This window comes from Heloderma suspectum, chromosome 2, assembly GCF_057233095.1.
Source record: "Heloderma suspectum isolate Gila_16-S chromosome 2, 16-S_ref, whole genome shotgun sequence".
In the NCBI taxonomy this organism is placed as follows: domain Eukaryota; kingdom Metazoa; phylum Chordata; class Lepidosauria; order Squamata; family Helodermatidae; genus Heloderma; species Heloderma suspectum.
This window is the reverse complement of record NC_139459.1, coordinates 287,187,248-287,207,747: the sequence shown is the minus strand read 5'-3', so window position 1 is coordinate 287,207,747 and position 20,500 is coordinate 287,187,248. Positions and strand designations below refer to the sequence as shown.

General features: G+C 44.9%; 1 protein-coding gene across 2 annotated transcripts in view; it reads right to left on the bottom strand.

The window, feature by feature from the left end:
* STAB1 (stabilin 1) overlaps positions 1-20,500 on the bottom strand; it is a 165,614-nt gene that overhangs the window by 124,287 nt on the left and 20,827 nt on the right. For both annotated transcript variants that reach the window (XM_084839737.1, XM_084839739.1), the window contains exons 7-11: positions 19,708-19,824; positions 16,657-16,853; positions 15,426-15,571; positions 11,869-11,996; positions 250-338 (exon numbers count right to left, since the gene is read on the bottom strand). In XM_084839737.1, coding sequence (XP_084695863.1) covers positions 250-338; positions 11,869-11,996; positions 15,426-15,571; positions 16,657-16,853; positions 19,708-19,824 — 677 coding nt within the window. The remainder of the gene's footprint in view (positions 1-249; positions 339-11,868; positions 11,997-15,425; positions 15,572-16,656; positions 16,854-19,707; positions 19,825-20,500) is intronic.

Here is a 20,500-nt window from a genome sequence, read left to right as displayed (position 1 = left end):
GCCAGACAGTAATTCTTCCTTTTTCTTTTAAAGGAAAGGGGATTTGTGCTTTTAGCACACACAGCCGCTATTTGGGCCCCTTTAATTGTTTATAACAAGAGTCACAGTATGTAGAACCAGTGACGAGCCCAAGTCATAGGCTTGCCTGAGAAATAACCACATATAGTCTAATACACTGGAGGAGAATCAACTCTCCTAAATACAAATTTCAGGAGCAGGAAGTTACCAAAAGAGATGGGTACTACTTACATTGAAGTCAGGTGTATCCAAATAGGGAAGAAATGGCAAAAACACTGTGAAAGGCCCATATTTGTTCAAGATTAATGAACAACCCAAATCTGTTAAAAGAAAACCCCCACCAGAAAAAGATATTACATAGCGCAGATAATGATACATCAGACTGGATTTATTACTTTCTGAACTTTCTTCTGTCGTCTGTGTCTTCAGGCAGAGGTAAATGGCTGAAGTTTTTATGGGGACCAGGAAGAGAAATCCGGTTGTGGACCTTCTCATGTTTCTATTTTTTTCTTCTTCTTTAAAGTGGCCGCCCCATCACTGCTTTGAATTATACTGTGGAAGTGTGGAAGTTAAGTCTCTCCCCCATGCCACTTTCCTGATTCAATTTTTTTTTTAGACATTTAGGGCACAATCCTATCGGGATGACTGTAAGCCTCCAAACTCACTTATGGCTATCCAATGCAGAGCAGGAAGAGCGGTAGAGATGATCTCTGCCCCTCGCTCCTTCCGCTCTGCATTTTCCCACTCCTCCACACTAGCTGTGGAGGCGGAAGTGGAGTGCTGACTGTGACCTCGGAGCCAGGAATCCAAACTATCCTATGCCCCCCCACACACACACCCTGTCTAGCGGCCAGAGGATTGCTCCCATAGACACTTGTTTTTCTCTGAAGCATACAAGGCACCATAAGGAATACAAAGGAAACAACTATAAAATATAACAATGATACATCAACAAATCTTAAAATAGGAAATTAAATTCACTGGCCCAACCAGCGGCTATTTCCCCCACTGTGGGAAACACACAGATACTAGCATATTTTCCCCAGTGGGGTGCAGAGCTAGGGGAGGGGAATTAAATTGGGGAAATGATGCATGGTGAAAGAATTAAAAGCCTCCCTCAAAACTCCATGGCCCTGATCCAATTCAGGGATCCCTGTAGGGTGAGCTCTAAGCTTGCCCCCACAGTATGATCAGGCAAAAAAGACAGCTGTCATAAACAAGGCTAATTGAGGAAGAGGGGCACAGCCTAGTTTCTAGGACCCAGCAACTGCACCATCTTGCTTGCTGTGCTTTGGGAGCAGAGGTTTGCTGTTCAGGGAAGAGCCAAACTGAACTGATCGTGAGTGCGAGTTGGGTGAACGAAGGCTTTTCTACATGAGGCTTTTAACCTGCCACTTTTACGAGGCTTCTGCTTCCAGATTCTTTGCAGGATTAAGATCAACTTCTTTGTGCTTTTGTCTGTGGTTTTTCTTTCTCTCCCTTTCTATATGATCCATTACTCAACCACTAGGTGGTACTGTGGTATAGTGGCACTGCGCAAATATACCCCGGGGTTTCATGTTGTCATTCACATAAAATACCAGACTTCCCTCATTAGGAAAAAAAAAATGCTACAATGGTTGCAAAGAATTGGAGAGACCTTGGAGGAGGATGACATTGTGTATGGCACCTGCAAACTACCATGAGCGAGGAATCACGAGCACACAGTAAATGCCTTGTGTAGAAAGGCTCTGAGAGCTGAAGTTGAGGAAAAGGGCCACCTGGATCTCTTGAGATGTACCCCGGAACAATTCCAAAAAGAAGAAAAGGTGGAAGACAACAGAAGAAGCCAATGTGGCTTCACAAAAAGCTTAGAGATGACCTGAAAACAAAAAAGGACAAATATAGGAAGTGGAAGGAAGGCCAAGCAACAAAGGAAGAGTACACGCAGGTAGCACAGAATTGCAGGGATGGCGTCAGGAAGGCTAAAGCTGAGAACGAGCTGAGGTTAGCGAGAGATGCTAAAAGCAACAAAAAGGCTTTCTTCAGCTACGTGCATAGTAAAAGACAGAGGAAAGAAATGGTGGTTCAGCTATTAAATAAGGAAGGTAAAATGATAACAGATGACAAAGAAAAGGCAGAGGTGCTCAATTCCTACTTTGGCTCAGTCTTCTCCCAAAAGAGGGTAGATGACCCCCCTGGCAAAGGTGAAGTACAGGCTGAAGGGGCAGGATTGCAGCTTGAGATCAACAGGTGTATGGTCAAGGAACACCTGATTACTTTGAATGAGTTCAATCTCCAGGGCCAGATGAACTGCACACTAGAGTAATAAAGGAACTGGCAGAAGAACTCTCAGAACCACTGTCTATTCTCTTTGAGAAATCATGGAGGACAGGTGAAGTGCCAGATGACTGGAGGAGGGCTATTGTTGTCCCTATCTTCAAAAAGGGTAAAAAGGAGGAACCTGGGAACTACAGACCAGTCAGTCTGACATCAATCCCTGGGGAAATTCTGGAGCAGATGATAAAGCAATCCATCTGGAAGCACCTTGAAAATAATGCAGTGATTACTTGAAGCCAACATGGATTTGTCAAGAACAAATCCTGCTAGACGAATCTGATCCCATTTTTGGATTAGGTCACCTACCTTGTGGACTGTGGGAATGCTGTGGACATAATATACCTTAACTTCAGCAAAGCTTTCAACAAAGTGCCCCATGATATCCTGATGAGCAAACTACCTCAAAGTGGGCTAGATGAAACAACGATCTGATGGATCCACAGTTGGCTACAGAATTGGACTCCAAGAGTGTTTATCAATGGGATCTTCTCAAACTGGGGAGAGGTAACGAGCGGGGTAGCGCAGGGCTCAGTCCTGGGCCCAGTGCTCTTCAACATTTTTATTAATGACTTGGGGGAGATGGTGCAGGGAATACTGATCAAATCTGGAGATGACAAAAAATTGGGTGGGACAATACTGTGGAAAACAGAAACAAAAATTCAAAGTGATCTTGATAGACTGAAGCACTAGGCAGAAAACAACAGAATGACATTTAATAGGGATAAATGCTACGTTCTGCACCTAGGAAAAAGAAACCAAATGCACAGTTACAAGATGGGGGATATGTGGCTCAACAACACTACAAGCGAGAAGGATCTTGGAATTGTTGTCGATCACAAGCTGAACATGAGCCAACAATGTGATGTGGCTGCAAAAAAGGCAAATGCTCTTTTGGGCTGCATTAATAGAAGCATAGTTTCCAAATCCCGGGAAGTACTAGTTCCCCTCTACTCAGCACTGGTTAGGCCTCATCTGGAGTACTGTGTCCAGTTCTGGGCACCACATTTTAAGAAGGATGCAGACAAACTGGAGAGGGTTCAGAGGAGGGCAACAAAGATGATCAGGGGACTGGAAACAAAGCCCTGTGAAGAGAGACTGAAAGAACTGGGCATGTTTAGCCTGGAGAAGAGAAGACTGAGGGGAGGTATCATAGCGTTCTTCAAGTACTTGAAAGGTTGCCACAGAGAGGAAGGCCAGGATCTCTTCTCAATCATCCCAGAGTGCAGGACACGGAATAATGGGCTCAAGTTACAGGAAGCCAGGCTCCGGCTGAATATTATTATTATTATTATTATTAAATGTATTAATCGCCCATCTGGCTGGTCACCCAGCCACTCTGGGCGATGTACAACATACAATAAAAACAGTTTAAAACAATAAAATCTACAATAAAAACATTTTCTAAAATACCCTAACCCACCCCAAATGCCTGCCTGAACAACAACGTTTTTAATGCATGACGGAAGCTCATTAAAGAGCTTAATTAATATCATGAAAAACGTCCTGACTGTTAGAGCAATACCACAATGGGACCAATTCGCTAGGGAGGTGGTGGGCTCTCCCACACTGGAGGCATTCAAGATGAGGCTGGACAGCCATCTGTCGGAGATGCTCTGACTTGGATTCCTTCAATAAGCAGGGGGTTGGACTCGATGGCCTTATAGGCCCCTTCCAACCCTACTATTCTATGATTCTATGGTCTCTTGAGCCATCCTAATTGCCATTTTTTAAACATTTTTTCATTGACTTGCATTGGAAAACAGAAACGGCTATAACTTTTTTAGTTTGTAAGATAGATACATAAAAATTGGAGACCTGGTAGCCCCCATGGAGCTGATTGAAACTGCCCATTTTCAGGCAGTCAGGTGGAGTGGCTTTTATGCTAGTCACAGGTAAAATTTGCTATTCAAGAAAATCTATCAAAGCAAAGAGCTATTTTTTTTTTTTTGTGCTTCCACATACATGCATGGAATTTGGCAACCTGGCAGCCACTATGGAGCTGACTGAACCTGCCAAATTTCAGACAGTTAGGTCCAGTGACTTTTGTGCTAGACATGAGTACAGTTTCCTTTTCTCAAAGACTAAAACAAAAAATAAAAACTGTCAAGCCACACAGGGGATTAGAGATCCTAATCAGAAGGTGTTTAAGGTGACCATTAGATGGTCATTATCCCTAATCTCTGTGTAGGGGTTTTTTGAGGTGCAAAAAACCTCTCTCCCCCTATTTATCTGCTCTCATATGCCCACTGTTGGGAGCTTGCTTGTAATGAAATTCTCAAGAGGGAGAAGGAAGGGAAGAAAGAGCTCTATGAAATACTGGTATTTCACACAGCATGTGATTTCACTGCCCCAAACTGGAACCTTTGGCTTCTGCAGAAGTTTAGTAGCTTCAGTACAGCAAAGGATCCAATCAGCCTCCACAAACTTCTCTCCCCCCCTCCACTTTAATTTCTCCTAAATAGCTGTAGGACTCAAATTATTCTAAAGGGAGGGTTAGGACTATGTGGTATCATGATGGAGAAACTGCTGGGGCTTTTAAATAGGTTCTACAGGTAAAAAAAAAAAAAAAAAGCTAGAGAAAGCCCTCAGCCCCTTCACCTCATTAAGTTAATTTAAGTACATGCAATCCTTACAAACCCTCCACAGCCTCCTAAATTCCTCTGAAATACTAGCTCTCTTGGCTTAGGGAATTCTCCCCCCCCCCACGCCCTTGCATTTCCAATCACCATTCTTCTTCCCTCCCCCCCCCCCGGTCTTTTTTCTCTTCTTTATTCCACCCAGAGCATATCTTGGGGAATTCCTAAGGAGGATTCTCTTCAGTGGGCAAGAAAAGTTCTGAACTGTATTTGACTTTATACAAACAGACAAGGGGTTTGTTTTTCTCCTTCTCCTCACTCAAGCCTGTGAAAAAAGTGGGTTCATATAGTTGGAGAAACAAATCTGAGGCTGTTTTTGTCAGGAGCACACTTGCTGCCTTCTGAAATCCTCAAATAGCCAAAATCAACCCACAGATGATAGGGCTCTTTTCCAAGGCTTTATTTCCATTCAACCTAATGACACTTACAGATGCTAATTGCCTGAGCCTAATGAGGAAAACTTAAGAGAGCTGCCTACCAGGGGTTTCTAGCCTTAGAGAATCAGTTGGTCTCCATTTGGAGGGAAAAGGTGGGAAGCCTCTGAACTTAAGAGCTAGGAGGCGAAAGTCCACCCCTTTCCTGTGGGGCATCAGGGCGCAGCTGTTGACATTGTGCCAAGCGGGCTGAGCGCCTCCTCTCGGTGCCCTCCATCTCCCGCTTGTCCCTGCACCGGCGCCTAGCGTCCCAAAGCTCCAGTTGTCCCTCCCCCTGCCTGCCAGGGTCACTACCACTCTCAGGAATGTGAGCAAGGAGGGGCTCTCCCTCCAGCGGCGCCTCTGAACAGCGCGCGGGTTCCTCTCCCACGGTTTCTATCACTTCCTCAGAATCAGAACTGCTTGGGGGCTCTATGGGCTCTGATCCAACCCTGACAGTTTTGTGTCTCAGTTGCCATTATCCAGCAACAGGAAGGGCTGTAGTTTAGTGGTGGAGCACATGCCTGGTATGCAGAAGGTCCCGGGTTCAATATCCAGGGAGGGCTAGGAAAGAATCCTGCCTGAAACTCTGGGGAGCCGCTGCTGCCAGTCAATATTAACCATACACGGCTAGATGGACCCAGGGTCTGACTCAGTATAAGGCAGCTTCCTACGTGCCTATAAACAGAAACCTTTACTAAAAATAGGAGGTTTTGGTTTGTTTGTTAAGTGAAAGGGAGATAAATATTGCTAATTTATGCAATCCTATGGATGACTACTGAGAAGTCCCATTATGTTTAATGAGGCTTACCTTCAGGAAAGCGTGCATAAGATTCCAGCGCAAGTTACTTTTGCAGGGAGGTTTGCACATTGATGTTCTGCATGTTTACTCAGAAATAAGTCCTGAAATATGTGCATGGTGCTGCAAGCTTAATACAGTGCCTACCCAATTCTGTCTAATGAATTGGCTACCCTTTCTGCTCAGCCCTATGCATGTTCTGTCATGGGCGGGTGGGGGGGTGCATGAACTCTAGCTTCAGTGGTGAGGGAAAGGCACTTAGTACATGCTCAGAGTTTCTCCAGAACTTAGCCCTAGTTTTGAAAACAGACTCATTGGCTGAACCCTGGTGAAGTCTTAGCACAAATAAAGTTATGGGGAGGAAGATACAATGAGCGCTTGTGCATAACAGGGAGGCGATAGAGGAGGGTTACACAAAACAAGACATCTGTTTTGATGAAGAGTTGCTGGAGGATGGTAGGATGAGGAGGGATGGTTGCATGGAGGGGAATAGAATTGGTAGTGGGAGAATGTAAGTGCACAGTGGTGAAAGAAAAGCATTCTGCACCTGCTCAGAGGCACTCTATATTTAAGAACATAAGAAGAGCCATGCTACATCAGACCAAGGCCCATCTAGTCCAGCATTCTGTTCACACAGTGGCCAACCAGATGCCCACAGGAAACCCACAAGAAGGACATGAGTGCAATAGCACCTTCCCACCCATGTTCCCCTGCTGCTAACATTGGTGAAATGTAAATAAATTCTAGCAATTCTAAATTTGCATGCATGTATATCCTTCAGAAACTTTGCAGGTTTCTTGCCTGGGGGACACCTCTAATGACCTGTGCATTTTCATACAAATTTACTCAAAAACTATTGGGGAAGGGGTGAAGAGAAGGGAAAGCAAATCACTCCTTCCCCCAAATTGGAGAACTCCCCTTCTATATGAACTGCTGCACCTATCCTTCTGAAACTTTGCCAGTTTCTTGCATATGGACACCTCTAGGCTGTCTGTAATTTTCAGAACAATGATCCATAAGAAATATGGGGAGATAAGTAGGGATGTCAGAGAATTCCGCCACGGATCTTGGTAAGGCCGAATGCCAGTGCATTCGGCCCCCCGAAATCTGTGGCGGAACGGCCTGCCCCCCCGCCCCCCCTGCGGATCCCCCCCGGATGAGACTTACCTGGGGCAGATGTTCCTGGCAGCAGCGGCTGCAGCGGCGGCGGCGGCTGGTCTTCTGACTGGCCGCCACTGCCGCCATTTGCAGTCTTGTTTTTTTTTTTTTTTTACAGAGACGTGATAGGCTACGTAATTTTTTATGTAGCCTATCACGTCTCTGTAAAAAAAAAATAAGATGAAGAAAAATAAGGAATGCAAATGGTGGCGGCTGTAGCTGCTGCCATTTGCATACACTTTTTTTTTTTTTTTTACCCAGACGTGATAGGCTACCTAAGTTTTTACGTAGCCTAAAACATCTGGGTAAAAAACCCACAAAAAACGCGTACGTAAATGGTGGCGGCTACGGCCGCCGCCATTTGCGTTCCTTATTTTTTGCCATCTTAGTCTACGTAAATATTTACATAGACTAACACGGTGAAAAATAAGGAACGCAAATGGTGGCGGCCGTAGCCGCCGCCATTTGCGTATGCGTTTCCCCCCCCCTTACCCAGAGCCCTCCGCGGCCGGAAATCTGGCTGCAGTTGGCCCTGGCCTGGGCCTGGCCGGCTGCTCTGCAGAGCTGCCGCAGAGCACAGCCGGCTTTCAAGGATTCCGGGGGGGAGGAACGGATCACCTTCTCCCCGTCGAGGACTCCAGGGGGAGGGACGGAACCCCTCTCCCCCCACCATGAACATAATCCGCGGAAAGGTAAGTGACTTTCGTACATCCCTAGAGATAAGTATGTACTCTTTTGGAGACCTCAAAATGTCAAGGCCACCCTTGCACAAAAACCCTTGTGGCTATCATTCTGATATTTGGCAGAGGTGATCTCCTCTGATGGGGCAATGAATCCTGAAATTTGTATCCAATTCTTACAAGGAATAAAAATGTTATTGGCAGTTCCCTTTAAAAGAAAAACAAAATATAAACCCTGCACCTATTTCTCTGACATTGGGCAGGTGTAATTTCCTTCAAGGGGGCTACTATGCCAGAAATTATCATCCTGTTTTGACCAAGGGAAAAAAGTTACAGTTTTTTTTCTAATTTCCCATGGTAGTAGGCATGGTGGAGAATTCCGCCATGGATCTTGGTGAGGCCGAATGCCAGTGCATTCGGCCCCCCGAAATCCGTGGCAGAATGAAGCCCCCCCACCCTGTGAAATGGGCCCGGAACGGAGCACCTACCTGCTGCCGTCTGCGCTGCATTGCGAATGGCGGTTGCGTCTGTGGCCGCCATTCGCTTCTTCCATATAGCCGTGATAGGCTACATAAATACTTATGTAGCCTATCACAAAAAAAAAGACAGCAAACGCAAATGGCGGCAGCTACGGTGGCCGCCATTTGCGTTCCCTTTTTTTTCTGCCGTGATAGGCTACGTAAATATTTACGTAGCCTATCATGGCAAAACAGAGGGGCGCAAATGGCGTAGTGGCCGCCATTTGCGCCCCTCTGTTTTGCCATAATAGGCTACATAAATATTTACGTAGCCTATCACGGTGGGAAAAAAAAAGGGAACGCAAATGGCGGCCACCGTAGCCGCCGCCATTTGCGTTCGCTGTCTTTTTGTTTCGTGATAGGCTACGTAAATATTTACATAGCCTATCACAGGCCGACATAGGGACGCAAATGGCGTCCCCTACACAGGACGCCATTTGCGTCCGCACCAGCCTGGCAGCAGCTGGAGGCCCCGCTGCGGGTTGGCCACGGAACGGAGCCAGCCGGGCAGGATACCAGGGGGAGGAACAGATTGCCTCCCCCCCCGTCGAGGACTCCGGGGGGAGGAACGGATCACCTCTCCCCACCTGTGGAACCCGGTGGAGCCAGGTAAGCGGGATTTCATACACCCCTACATGGTAGTCAGCAGGAAGCATAAAGACTCATTTTTCCAAACCTTGACTCAGGTTTGGTGTTGAGTTGAATGGTCTGACTACAAATGGGCCAGAGCAGATGCGGGATGTTTTCCAAAATGCTGAATTGGGATCCGAGTTGAAGTGGGGGGGGGTCAGTGCACACTTCTTATGTATGTATGTATGTAATTTATACACACACGCAAACACACCACACCACACACACACTTAGACTCGGATGCGCGCAAATTTGTGTTATGGGCCCATGCCCCAGATCTTTGAAGAGCCTAGCAACGCTCCTTATTCTATTCTATTCTATTCTATTCTATTCTATTCTATTCTCTCTCTCTCTCTCTCTCTCTATATATATATATATATATATGAATAGCAAACATTATTTGATTACTGATACTTATGTAGCCAAAATGGCACCATCCATGTACAAGAGGGAAGCCTCAGGAGGCAATGAGGGACAGACCATGTTCAGTGGCCACAGAATGCTGGCTGACTGCTGGAGGAGGAAAAATGGAGATCGGGGGGTAGGGGGTGCAGGGGGAATGGAATATCGTGGAAGAGAGCATGGCTGGCTGGCACACTGAACAGGAACATTCTACACTGCAACATTTTGTGCAAGGTCCATTTGTAATGCAAATTCATATATTTTTAGGAGAGTTGGGACCTCTTTTTAATTTAATTTTTAATATAATATTGGACCACCTTCATCTTCCCACTTTAAACATACTCTCCGGGTTCCTGGGCATTTGTGACTGAGGAGAAGGAAGAAAGATGGATGTTAGGAGAACTGAGCCATGGATCTCCTGGGTCACATCTGTGGCAGATCAAGCAAATATTTCATATTTGCATAATCTTACCCCTGCTGCTCGACTAGGAAATTCTGTAATCAAATGCCTCCAAGAGAATTCTGGAATTAAAAATGAGATTCCAGGGCCTAATACCACCCAGTATGGTCTTCTCACCCAAGAGTAATTAAAACATCTTATCTCTGAGGTTTGCCAGATGAGAGACATTTGTACCAGGACATGAGAAATAGATCATTGGTACCCTTTTACTGTTTAGAAAGGAATCCAGATAAGGAGGTGACAATGTTAAATTTAGGTTTACGGCTTTCACTTAGTAGAGTATCATAAAGGTATTAAGTCAGATGGGCCATCAGATAAGTGACCAACAAGCCTCACTGGAGACTGTAAATATGTAAGAAAAACAAGTTCACAAGACAGGATGATGTTGAGTAAATATGTTTGTGTCAAAAACATAGCTGTAACATCTCAAAGAAAGCTAAAATGTTTAGATAAGTATGTTGGTATGCCCATTAATCTCAATAACAAGCTTCAAAATTCAAGACTCTTATTTAGACATATGAAGATTTAGAGTAGAAAGGTTATCTTTGACATTCTTGGATGAGAAATATAAACTGTAGTAAAAACAGTTTGGACATATTTTATAGCATCCAAGAAGTATATAAAGAAGACCTGGAACACACAACAGTAGAAGCAATCCTTTAGGATCAGCTTTCCCTAAAGTGTTGCCTGTAGAATCAACCTGGTAAGCGTGATATTATCATTGAGAACTAGCAAATTTAAGTGACTCTCCTTAGAAGCCTTGATGTTAGGTGTTTCATGTGTTTGAATTTATGCACACATAAGTTCTTGTATTTAGTACTGTTATGCTAATATTTTGTAGTAAAAGACAAAAAGACAAATCTTGTCTGAGAGAGTGTTTCTTAAGAACTCTGATACGGGTAATACAGGAGTGAAGTATTGAACTGGCTCTAGATGGTATCTGGTTGTAAGAGAAATCTGACTGTATACACAGTAGACAGGAGATCAGTGGTTGCCAGCATACTGACAACATAGTTTGAGAGAATCTCTGAACTTGGGCATATGCCACACACCTAGAGCTTTTCTACACCAGGGCATTATCCCGCACCTTTACTGGAGCTTCTGCTTCCGCATTCTTTGTGGGACTCAGATTGGCTTCTTTACACATACTTTTTTTCAGAGATTTCCTTTCTCTGCAAGTTCTATATGCTTCATTATACAGCCACTAGATGGTGCTGCGGTATAGCGCAATTACATGCAGCCATTATCACACTGAAAAAAAATGCTGGACTTTCCCCAATCTTAAAAAAAAAAAACCTGGATAAAAGCTATAAAGCACGGGAGAGGCCCTGATGGTTGACGACATTGTGTAAAGGACCCACAAACTTCTGTGAGTGACTGATCACGAGTGCACGATAAAAGCCTCATGTAGAGATGCCCCTAGTTTAACTAAGTATAGCAATGGACAGTTTTACCCAACTACCTGAGCACAATCCTTTTTCCTTTCCTAAATCAGCAATATTTGCTGCAAATTGAGGGTTTGGGCTAATTCTTTACAAATGTTTACACCACCACTGATTATGCTTCAGATCTTCCATCAAAGACAACCTATTTCAGTTAACATGGCTGCCACATATGATGAGTACAAGCAACTCTGAGGAAGCAGTTTATCATAATTTGGCCCATCTACCTGACAATTATCCAGACAACAGTCCTGGTGTCCCATTATTGCTGCTCACAATACATATTTGGTGAGAGAAACTGGAGATAACTGGAATATTTTAATTGTGCTCTGGCATACTACAGCTAATTCTTGACTCCACCTGCCTAATCAAACACATTCTGATGACAGTTACCAAATAATGTTTGTCCAGTCCTCAATTTCCCTCCAAATCTTCCTTGCATGCTCAGCAGAGAGATCTCATGCATGATGGTTGTGTAGCAGTGTCTGCCATCTCCAATCTTTCCATCTTGGCAGACACACCTGACCAATGTAAGAGAAGAACAAGAATGGTTTTTGAAAACTGCTCAGTTACCAAGTCTGGTTGATTACTTATTTATTTAAAATATGTCTCCCCAGACTTTCAGTCTTAAATTCACACAGTGATAGTTCAAAATATCATACAAGAAGAAAACAAAACCAGATACAATAAATCATAACCACTTATGCTAGTTATGCTTTATTGTATCTGCAAAACGAAACCAGATACAGCAGCAGTAAAAATCAAGAGTCCCTGGTTCAAGCCTTGCTTCTGCCACAAACTCAGTAGCTGGCTTTAGGCAAATCACCCTCCCTCTTAGCCTCACTCTTCCCCTTTCCAACATACAGGATATTAATGCTGACAGCCTCGTGTAGCGCAGAGTGGTAGGCGGCAGTATTGCAACCGAAACTCTCGCCATGACCTGAGTTCGATCCCAGCGGAAGCCGGGTCTCAGGTAGCCGGCTCAGGTCGACTCAGCCTTCCATCCTTCCGTGGTCGGTAAAATGAGTACCCAGCTTGCTGGGGGAAAGGTAGTCACAACTGGGGAAGGCAATGGCAAACTACCCCGCTATAATCTGCCACGAAAACGCCAGCGTAAGCGGCATCCCTCTAGGGGTCAGTAATGACCCGGTGCTTGCACAGGAGGAACCTTTCCTTTCCCTACCTTTTAGTAGTTAAAAGGACCTACCATTAGGCAGAGCAAGGCAGCTGGCTTTGGCTGTCATGGCAGCAAATCATTAGATATTTAATTTATTAGTAATCTATTTAACTGCCTGGACAGAGATAGGAACTTGTGGGATTTTCTGCCTCAAGTACCAACATAACTTGACCAACCTTGGGTACTACCTGGGTACTAATTTAACTTAGTTACATTAACCAAGTTTCTTACTGGCATCTGGGATCACTTCCAAACACAATGAGGGCCTCTACCTGCTCCCATCTTCTTTTCCCATGAATGCCTCTGAGTGGGGCCAAGAGACATTCTTAGGAAATGAAGATAGCAGGTGGCTCCAGACATATTTTGTGCTGGAGCCCAGGAGAGTGCCTCAAATTGCCAAATGTGCCCCCAGGCTCAAAAAGGTTGCCTACCCCTGCACTAGCAGATGACCAGCACTAAATCCAGCCCTATATCTTTGGAATTCCAATATAGCAATACATTGTATTTTTTAAAACCTCATTAATACCATGATACAGACAGTGGCTAAAGTGCTGGAATCCCAGGCTCTGGCCCAGAGGTGGAGGACCCTGTGGCCCTCCAGATGAGTTGAACTACAACTCCCACCAGCCCAAGCCAGCATGTCAAATGGTCAGACTCGATGGGAGATGTGGCCCTCCAGATGTTGCTGGACTACAGGTTCCCCCACCCATATTCTGTTCCAGCCTTGCCCAACCTGGCAAAACAGGTATTTTGAACCTCAGTTCCCCGACCATGGGCAATGCCAGCTGGAGATAATCAACACCGAAGCCCAAAATATCTAGAAGGCATCTGGTTAGGGAAGGTGCAACATTTCCAAAGTCTGAGCCTAGCAAGGGTCCAAGAGTTCCAAGGTGGTCAGCACAAACAGGGATCAGGCAAAAGGCAAGGTCTCAACAATCCAGGTAACAGGCAAACAGGTTCCAAGGCAACACAGCAGACAAGTTGCACACAGGAAGAGGGTCATAGCCCAATCCACATAACAGGCCACGAAGTCCCAGGACAACACAGAAGACCAGGAGCAGGCCAAAGGAGAGTCAGAATTCAGTCCAGAAGTATTCAAGCTAGAAAGCTGTTCAGAGTTAAGACAAGAGAGGGTAGATTCAGAAAGATCTAGTCAACATTGCTTCCAGCAACTCTCTTAGCCTTACACTGCTGTTTTTATGTGGAAGCTGTCAGAGCCACACTCAACCCTCAGCTGTGAGCTGTTAGAGACTGCAGCTGAAAAGGTCCTCCTATATGCAAGTATACCTTTTCTCACAAGGAAGCCTTTGGCTCAGCCTAGCACTCCTTCTGAGTTCCTGTCTTTTCAGGTGACGTCCCTCCCCAGTCCTTGTCCTCCACAGGTGATGGCCTCATGGTAGGGCCCAGACTGCTCCTGGTCTACTGGCAAACCTTGGGCATTGCTGGTGGCGGGTGGTTCCTGGTCCTCCAGCTCTTCCTCCAAGGATGAGTCTTCCAGTGGGGGTGTAACAGAAGGCTGCTCTACTCAATGCTTAGTAATGAAGCTCATTGGGTGGCTTTGGGGAAGTCACTGTCACTCAGCCTAACCCACCTTTCCCCAACCTGCAGCTGTGTTGGACAACAACTCCCATAATTCCCAGTCAGCATGGGAGTTATAGTCCAATACATCTGGACAGCACTAGGTTGGGTAAGGCTGGCCTCAGCTACGTTATGCACTCTGGTGGCCAAAAGAGATGTGACATACATGGAGCATCTGTGTTCATGAATCTTCTGTTGTTGTTTTCTTTTAAATTTCCTCATAGCTATGTGACGCTGCTAATTTGATCAGGGAAGAAATGTAGGAAGAGGCCATGGAACATATTCTTTCCACACCATTTTCCTGATCTAAATTCCTCCTCACCAAATTGCCATCCATTCTATGGGATATGGTATGGGGCAGGAAATACAAGTATAGATGTGCATTCTGATCATGGACTTCTTGAATCCTTGCCATCTAGCTGGTGCTCCTTGGAAGAATGGGATTAAAAAAGGAACATGAAAAGCTGCTGTTGTAGCAAGAGGTACAGCAGCTTTCCCCAGTCTGGTGTCCCCCAGATGTGTTGTACTACAATTCTGAATAACCCTAGCCTGCATGGCCTTTGGACAGGACAATGGAAGTTGTAGGCCAACACATCTGGAGGGCACCAAGAAGTGGTATAGTTACACTTGGGATGAGAGTGCTTGGTCTATGGCTTTCTTCACACGGAGCTTTTATCCTACGATTGAGATTGCTCTGTCACTGAAGTCTGTGGGCTCTTTACATGACACTGTGATCATCCAAGGTGTCTTCTGCACCAAATGCCCTTTGTTCCATTTTTAAATATATCACAGATAATGAGCTATCAAATTACCCCGTCATGTTCCACTTCAGTTTCTTCCGCAAAAAGAGGAAAAGCAGCAAGAAGAGTAGCGAGATCAATGAGATAATGGAAAACTCAGATACGGGGAGAAGGAGGGGGAGAGGGGAGGGGGGAAAGGAAGCGGGTGAAAAAGGAAGAAGTTGTGATCCTGCATTTTAAACGGAAGCAGAAAGCCCTGTTTTAAATGCAGGATTTTAGGCTGGTGTAGAAATGCCTTATGTTTCATCAGAGATCTAACGTATGTAGAAGCGGTGAGGAACCCAAATCCTTGATTCAGGATTCTGTTCTGGATCCAGTATTATGGCCATCAAGTTGAGTACAGAATAGTTCCCACCCTATATATTTAATTCATTACACACTTCTAAGCAACTTACTTGACAACTCCATCAGAGTCCAATGTACACACTGAAGTTCTGTCACATGTGTACGGCTTACATCCAGTGATGATGGGTGAGCAACCAGTTCCATCTTCCATTTGCATTCTGTTCCTAGTCATTCCTGGCTTACATCTGCAAACTGACTATGGAAAGAGAAGGCAGAGTAGCAATTTTGTACCCATGTGATAGTTTTTAGGGAGCATTTGCACAGAGGGTTCCTTCAGCAAATCTCATCCTTGAACTTTATAAGTCTGCAGGATTTCAGTGCGTGCTAGCTCACAGGAGATGAGAAAAGCAGTGGGGCAGTTATGGGGTTAAATCCAATGTCACACAAGCGACCATCCGCTGCTTGTGCAATGGGAGTTCCCCTTGCTCTCCTCTCTCCCCTCCGTGCCCCCACAACCTCAAAATCTGTTCTGGAGGGTCCCCCATGGGGGGAGGGGAAATCCATCTGGCCAGTTGTTTCCATCCTACTGACAGATGGCTAGAGTCAGATACAACCCATGGGATGCACTGTGTCTACCAGTCTCCAGATGTGTTGGACTACATATGTTGCAGTCCAACACATCTGGAGGTCACCAACTCCGTGAAGTCTGGTCTATACAATCCAAGTGATAATCTGGATAAGTGATGAAAGCTTTTTACACACGATGAGCTTTTCTACTCAAGGCTGTTAATTTCTGTATCTACTTTCAGGTTCATCACAGAATTGAGATCTGAGCTCTACACAAAGAGCTTTTCCTTTCTTGCTTTTCTGCTACATAACCTCTACATGGAGCTGTGGTGTAGTGGAATAGCTCAAACATACAAGGAGAAACTGCATGGTCAGAAATAATACCCCATTTTCCCCACTCTAAAAAAAAATGGGGAACCGCTCTGAAAGAACAGAAGTGAAACTGGAGGATTACACCGTTGTCTAAATAGCCTGTAAACAACTGTGAGTAAGGAATCATGAGTCACAATAAATGCCTCGTGTAGAAAAGCTCTACATTACACACTTTCTCCAAACTTTCAGTTGTTGTTATTTTAAACCATTAACTGGAAGGTAGAGAAGCTCTTACTCAAAAGCGTCTTCTGCAAGATGCTTGCATTTGAATAATCTGTTTTCAAATTACATCATCTGGAAATTCAGTGCACATATAATATTGGGTTTTTAATATACTTTTCACTAAGCCAAAATCATGGGGTCATCCCAGTAAGCAAAGTTCATTGCAGTTAACCAGCTTACCTTTCCTGCACTTTGGACCAAACAGAAGGTGGAATTTTCAGGGCAGCCTCCGTTATTATTGACACAGGGATTTATGGCTTGGCATATTCGCCCATCTCCTTGGTACCCCTTTGCACAAGTACATTCATACTTGTTCTGCCCAAGGGCCTTGCAGTCAGCAAATGGAGAGCACGGGGAGGAGCTGCAGGGATCCTGGGCTGCAAATGAAGTAAACAGGGAATATTAGGGGATACGTGAGCTAGTCCAATATTTCCAACCAGAAGTTTAAGGTTGCTTGGTAGAAATGTAGCCAACCAAAGGAAGAGGCAGAATGAATGCGGAAAATTTTGATGCAATTCAGTGGTCATAACTAAAAGTTAATTTTTAACAGAAGCTTCCATCAAAGGAAGGGGAACCCCAGCCAACTACAGCAGCTTTCCCCAATCTGGTGCCTCCATATGTTTGGACTAGAACCCCCAACATCCGTGACCATTGGCCATGCTAGCTGGGGCTGATGGAATCTGTAGTCCAGAACATTTGGAGGGGCCTAGGTTGGGGAAGGCTGAATGAGACCAAGGGAACTGCAGTCACTGATCTGGCCAATGCCACCCACACTGATCCACTTGGTCCCTGCGAGATCCTTTGTTCGCATCTGGCATCTTTAGACCTTTTTCTCTGAAAGCATCCTGTGTCTACAGGCAGCCACTGCCCTGGTTTACGCTGGATATACAGGGCGCATTGAGGGTGTCGGGTCTGCATCAACATTTTTGAGATGTCCTGGGCAAACTCACATGATGCTACTGATCTTTGAAGGCCTTATGTTACATTCCTTCAAGTGTTAATGGATTATTTTTATTGAGAGTTCTCTGTCTCAGTCCTCCAATGGCTGAACAATTTGTGGAACAAACAGCAAAAGCTAAAAGAATTCTGGCTGCCTTGCCTTGTCCAAATCGTGTGGTCTTTTCTCTGTTTCAGCTTAGCTTTTTCACACACAGCATTGTGTTGATTTTGGCTGTGGATTAGCCCTCAGTGTGAATAAGAGGTTGTGAGTGAAGACTTGGGCACTAGGCCCATACATGTAAAAGAACAAGCAAGAGCAGTCCCAGGCTGCAGCATGGCTCACAAAAGACAGTTGCTGCAATACATTTTGAAATTTTGATCATAAAGCCCAATCACACTAGGAGGGAGAATGGGAAGGGAACATTCTGGGACTCAGGAATTATGTTGTTTTTGTGTTTTCAGTAGTTCTTTTTTTTTCTTTTCTTTTTTTCGTTTTCTGCTTCTAGATTATATATGATAAAATCCATAATAAGAATTAAACTCCCAGTATTTCTAGGTGATACTGATCCTTTGGATCCTTACTAGTCTGGAGTCAGTTCTGGCTTTGGATCATGAACTTTCAAAGTGATCTTGATAGACTGGAGCATGGGGCAGAAAATAACAGAAAGAAATTTAATAGGCATAAATGCCAAGTTCTGCACCTAGGAAAAAGAAACCAAATGCACAGTTACAAGATGGGGGATACTTGGCTCAACAACACTACAAGCGAGAAGGATCTTGGAATTGTTGTCGATCACAAGCTGAATATGAGCCAAAAATGTGATGTGGCTACAAAAACGGCAAATGCTATTTTGGGCTGCATTAATAGAAGCATAGTTTCCAAATCCCGGGAAGTACTAGTTCCCCTCTACTCAGCACTGGTTAGGCCTCATCTGGAGTACTGTCCAGTTCTGGGCACCGCACTTAAGAAGGATGCAGGCAAGCTGGAGAGGGTTCAGAGGAGGGCAACAGAGATGATCAGGGGACTGGAAACAAAGCCCTATGAAGAGAGACTGAAAGAACTGGGCACGTTTAGCTTTGAGAAGAGAAGGCTGAGGGGAGATATGATAGCGCTCTTCAAGGCCTTGAAAGGTGGTCACAGAGAGGAAGGCCAGGATCTCTTCTCGATCGTCCTAGAATGCAGGACATGGAATAATGGGCTCAAGTTACAGGAAGACAGATTCCAGCTGAACATCAGGAAAAACATCCTGACTGTTAGAGCAATAGGACAATGGAACCTAGGTAATTTACCTAGGGAGGTGGTGGGCTCTCCCACACTGGAGGCATTTAAGATGAGGCTAGACAGCCATCTGTCGGGGATACTCTGACTTGGATTCCTGCACTGCGCAAGGGGTTGGACTCGATGGTCTTGTAGGCCCCTTCCAACCCTACTATTCTATGATTCTATGAACTGCTTTGGTGGCCAAGGTGGATGACCTACCTACACCATGCTAGGAATAGGAAGAGTGTAGTCCTATTTATTCTTTTGGATTTCTCAATGGCTTTCAACACCATCAATCATGGAATCATTCTGGACTGCTTGGCATGGCTGGAAGTCTGAGACAGCACATGACTTTCAACATCTAGATGAAATTGCTGGGAGAGGCTGACCAGATGTGCATTGGTGACATCCAATTCTACTTCTCCTTTTCAACAGAGCCAGGTGAGGCTGCAGAACCTCTAAACAAGTGCCTGGGGTCAGTCAGAGACTGGATATGGCTGAACAAGAAAAAGCTCAATCCAGACAAGTGGGGGATGTTAACAGAACCCTGATGGAGCTAAAGTCTGGTGGCTCCCTTGATCTAGATCAGCTTTTCCTGACCTGGTTCCCCCACATATGTGTTGGACCACCATTCTCATCATTCCCAGCCAGCATAGCCACAATGGCTGGGGATTAAGGATGTTATAGCCCCACGCTTCTGCAGGTTGGGGAAGACTGATCTTTCAAGGGGATCACCTTCCCCTTGAAAGATCAGGGGCATGGTTTGACAGTGCTGTTCGACTGGGCTTTGCACAGGTAGCATCCAAGGCAAAAGTGCTTTTGATTAACGTCACCTGGTTTCCCAGCTATGGCCACTCCTAGGGAAGGAGTGACTGTTGCGGGGGGGGGACGGAGACTGAAAAACCAGATGGGAGGGGAAATGTAATCGAGCATCCTTGAAGACAGCACAGCCTACCTTGCAAGGTTGTTGCAAGCTTCACCCCAAAAAAGATAACCATGGATGGCTTTGAGCGCTACGTATTTCCTCTTACCTTGACAGTAGATCCCAGTTTTCTTGTAGCCTGGCATACAGTCACACCTTGCCTGCCCATCCTTCATCACACAAAGAGAATTGGCTTCACAGATTACACCACCACAGTCCGGAAGAACTGAAATCATAAAACAGAGAGACATTTTTTATGATTTACAAAATACACGTGACTTTCAGACTGACATGTACACTTACTTGAAAGTAAGTCTCAGTGGGTCTTACTCACAAGTCAGTGTTCATAGGACTTACTATGGTCATGGTCACCAGATTCCCATGCTTTCTTGGCTGCTTCAGAAATATTGTTGAAAACGGTATCATTCTGCATTTCTTGCAACTACCTCCCAACAGAGTCAATGTGTTTCAATATTGCCTTGATATCCAGATTTGTCTGCTGCAGCAGTGCTGTTACAGGTTGAAGATGTCCCAGTACTTTTAGCATAATTTCAGTAAGAAAAGGAAAAGAAAGACTACTGATCTAACTGAGCAATCTAATAGCTTCCGTTTTTAGATGAGAACACTTTTCACAAGGAGAAGATGCACTGATCTGCGTGTAGAAAGAATGGATGTATGTCCAGTCCACTGTTGAACCAACAGGCATTTTAAAGAACTGCCTTTATAAATCTGAGCAACAGGCCCCTTCTTTAAAAATATGTACAACTGTTCACATAAGTCAAAATATTCCTTCATCTCAGGTACAGCCTCAATTGCGTGTACCTTTAGGAATATCTGGGCATATTCCACTGCGTCACTGCCCCCAAACAATAGCATCTGTACCTTTAAGAAGAAAAAACAAG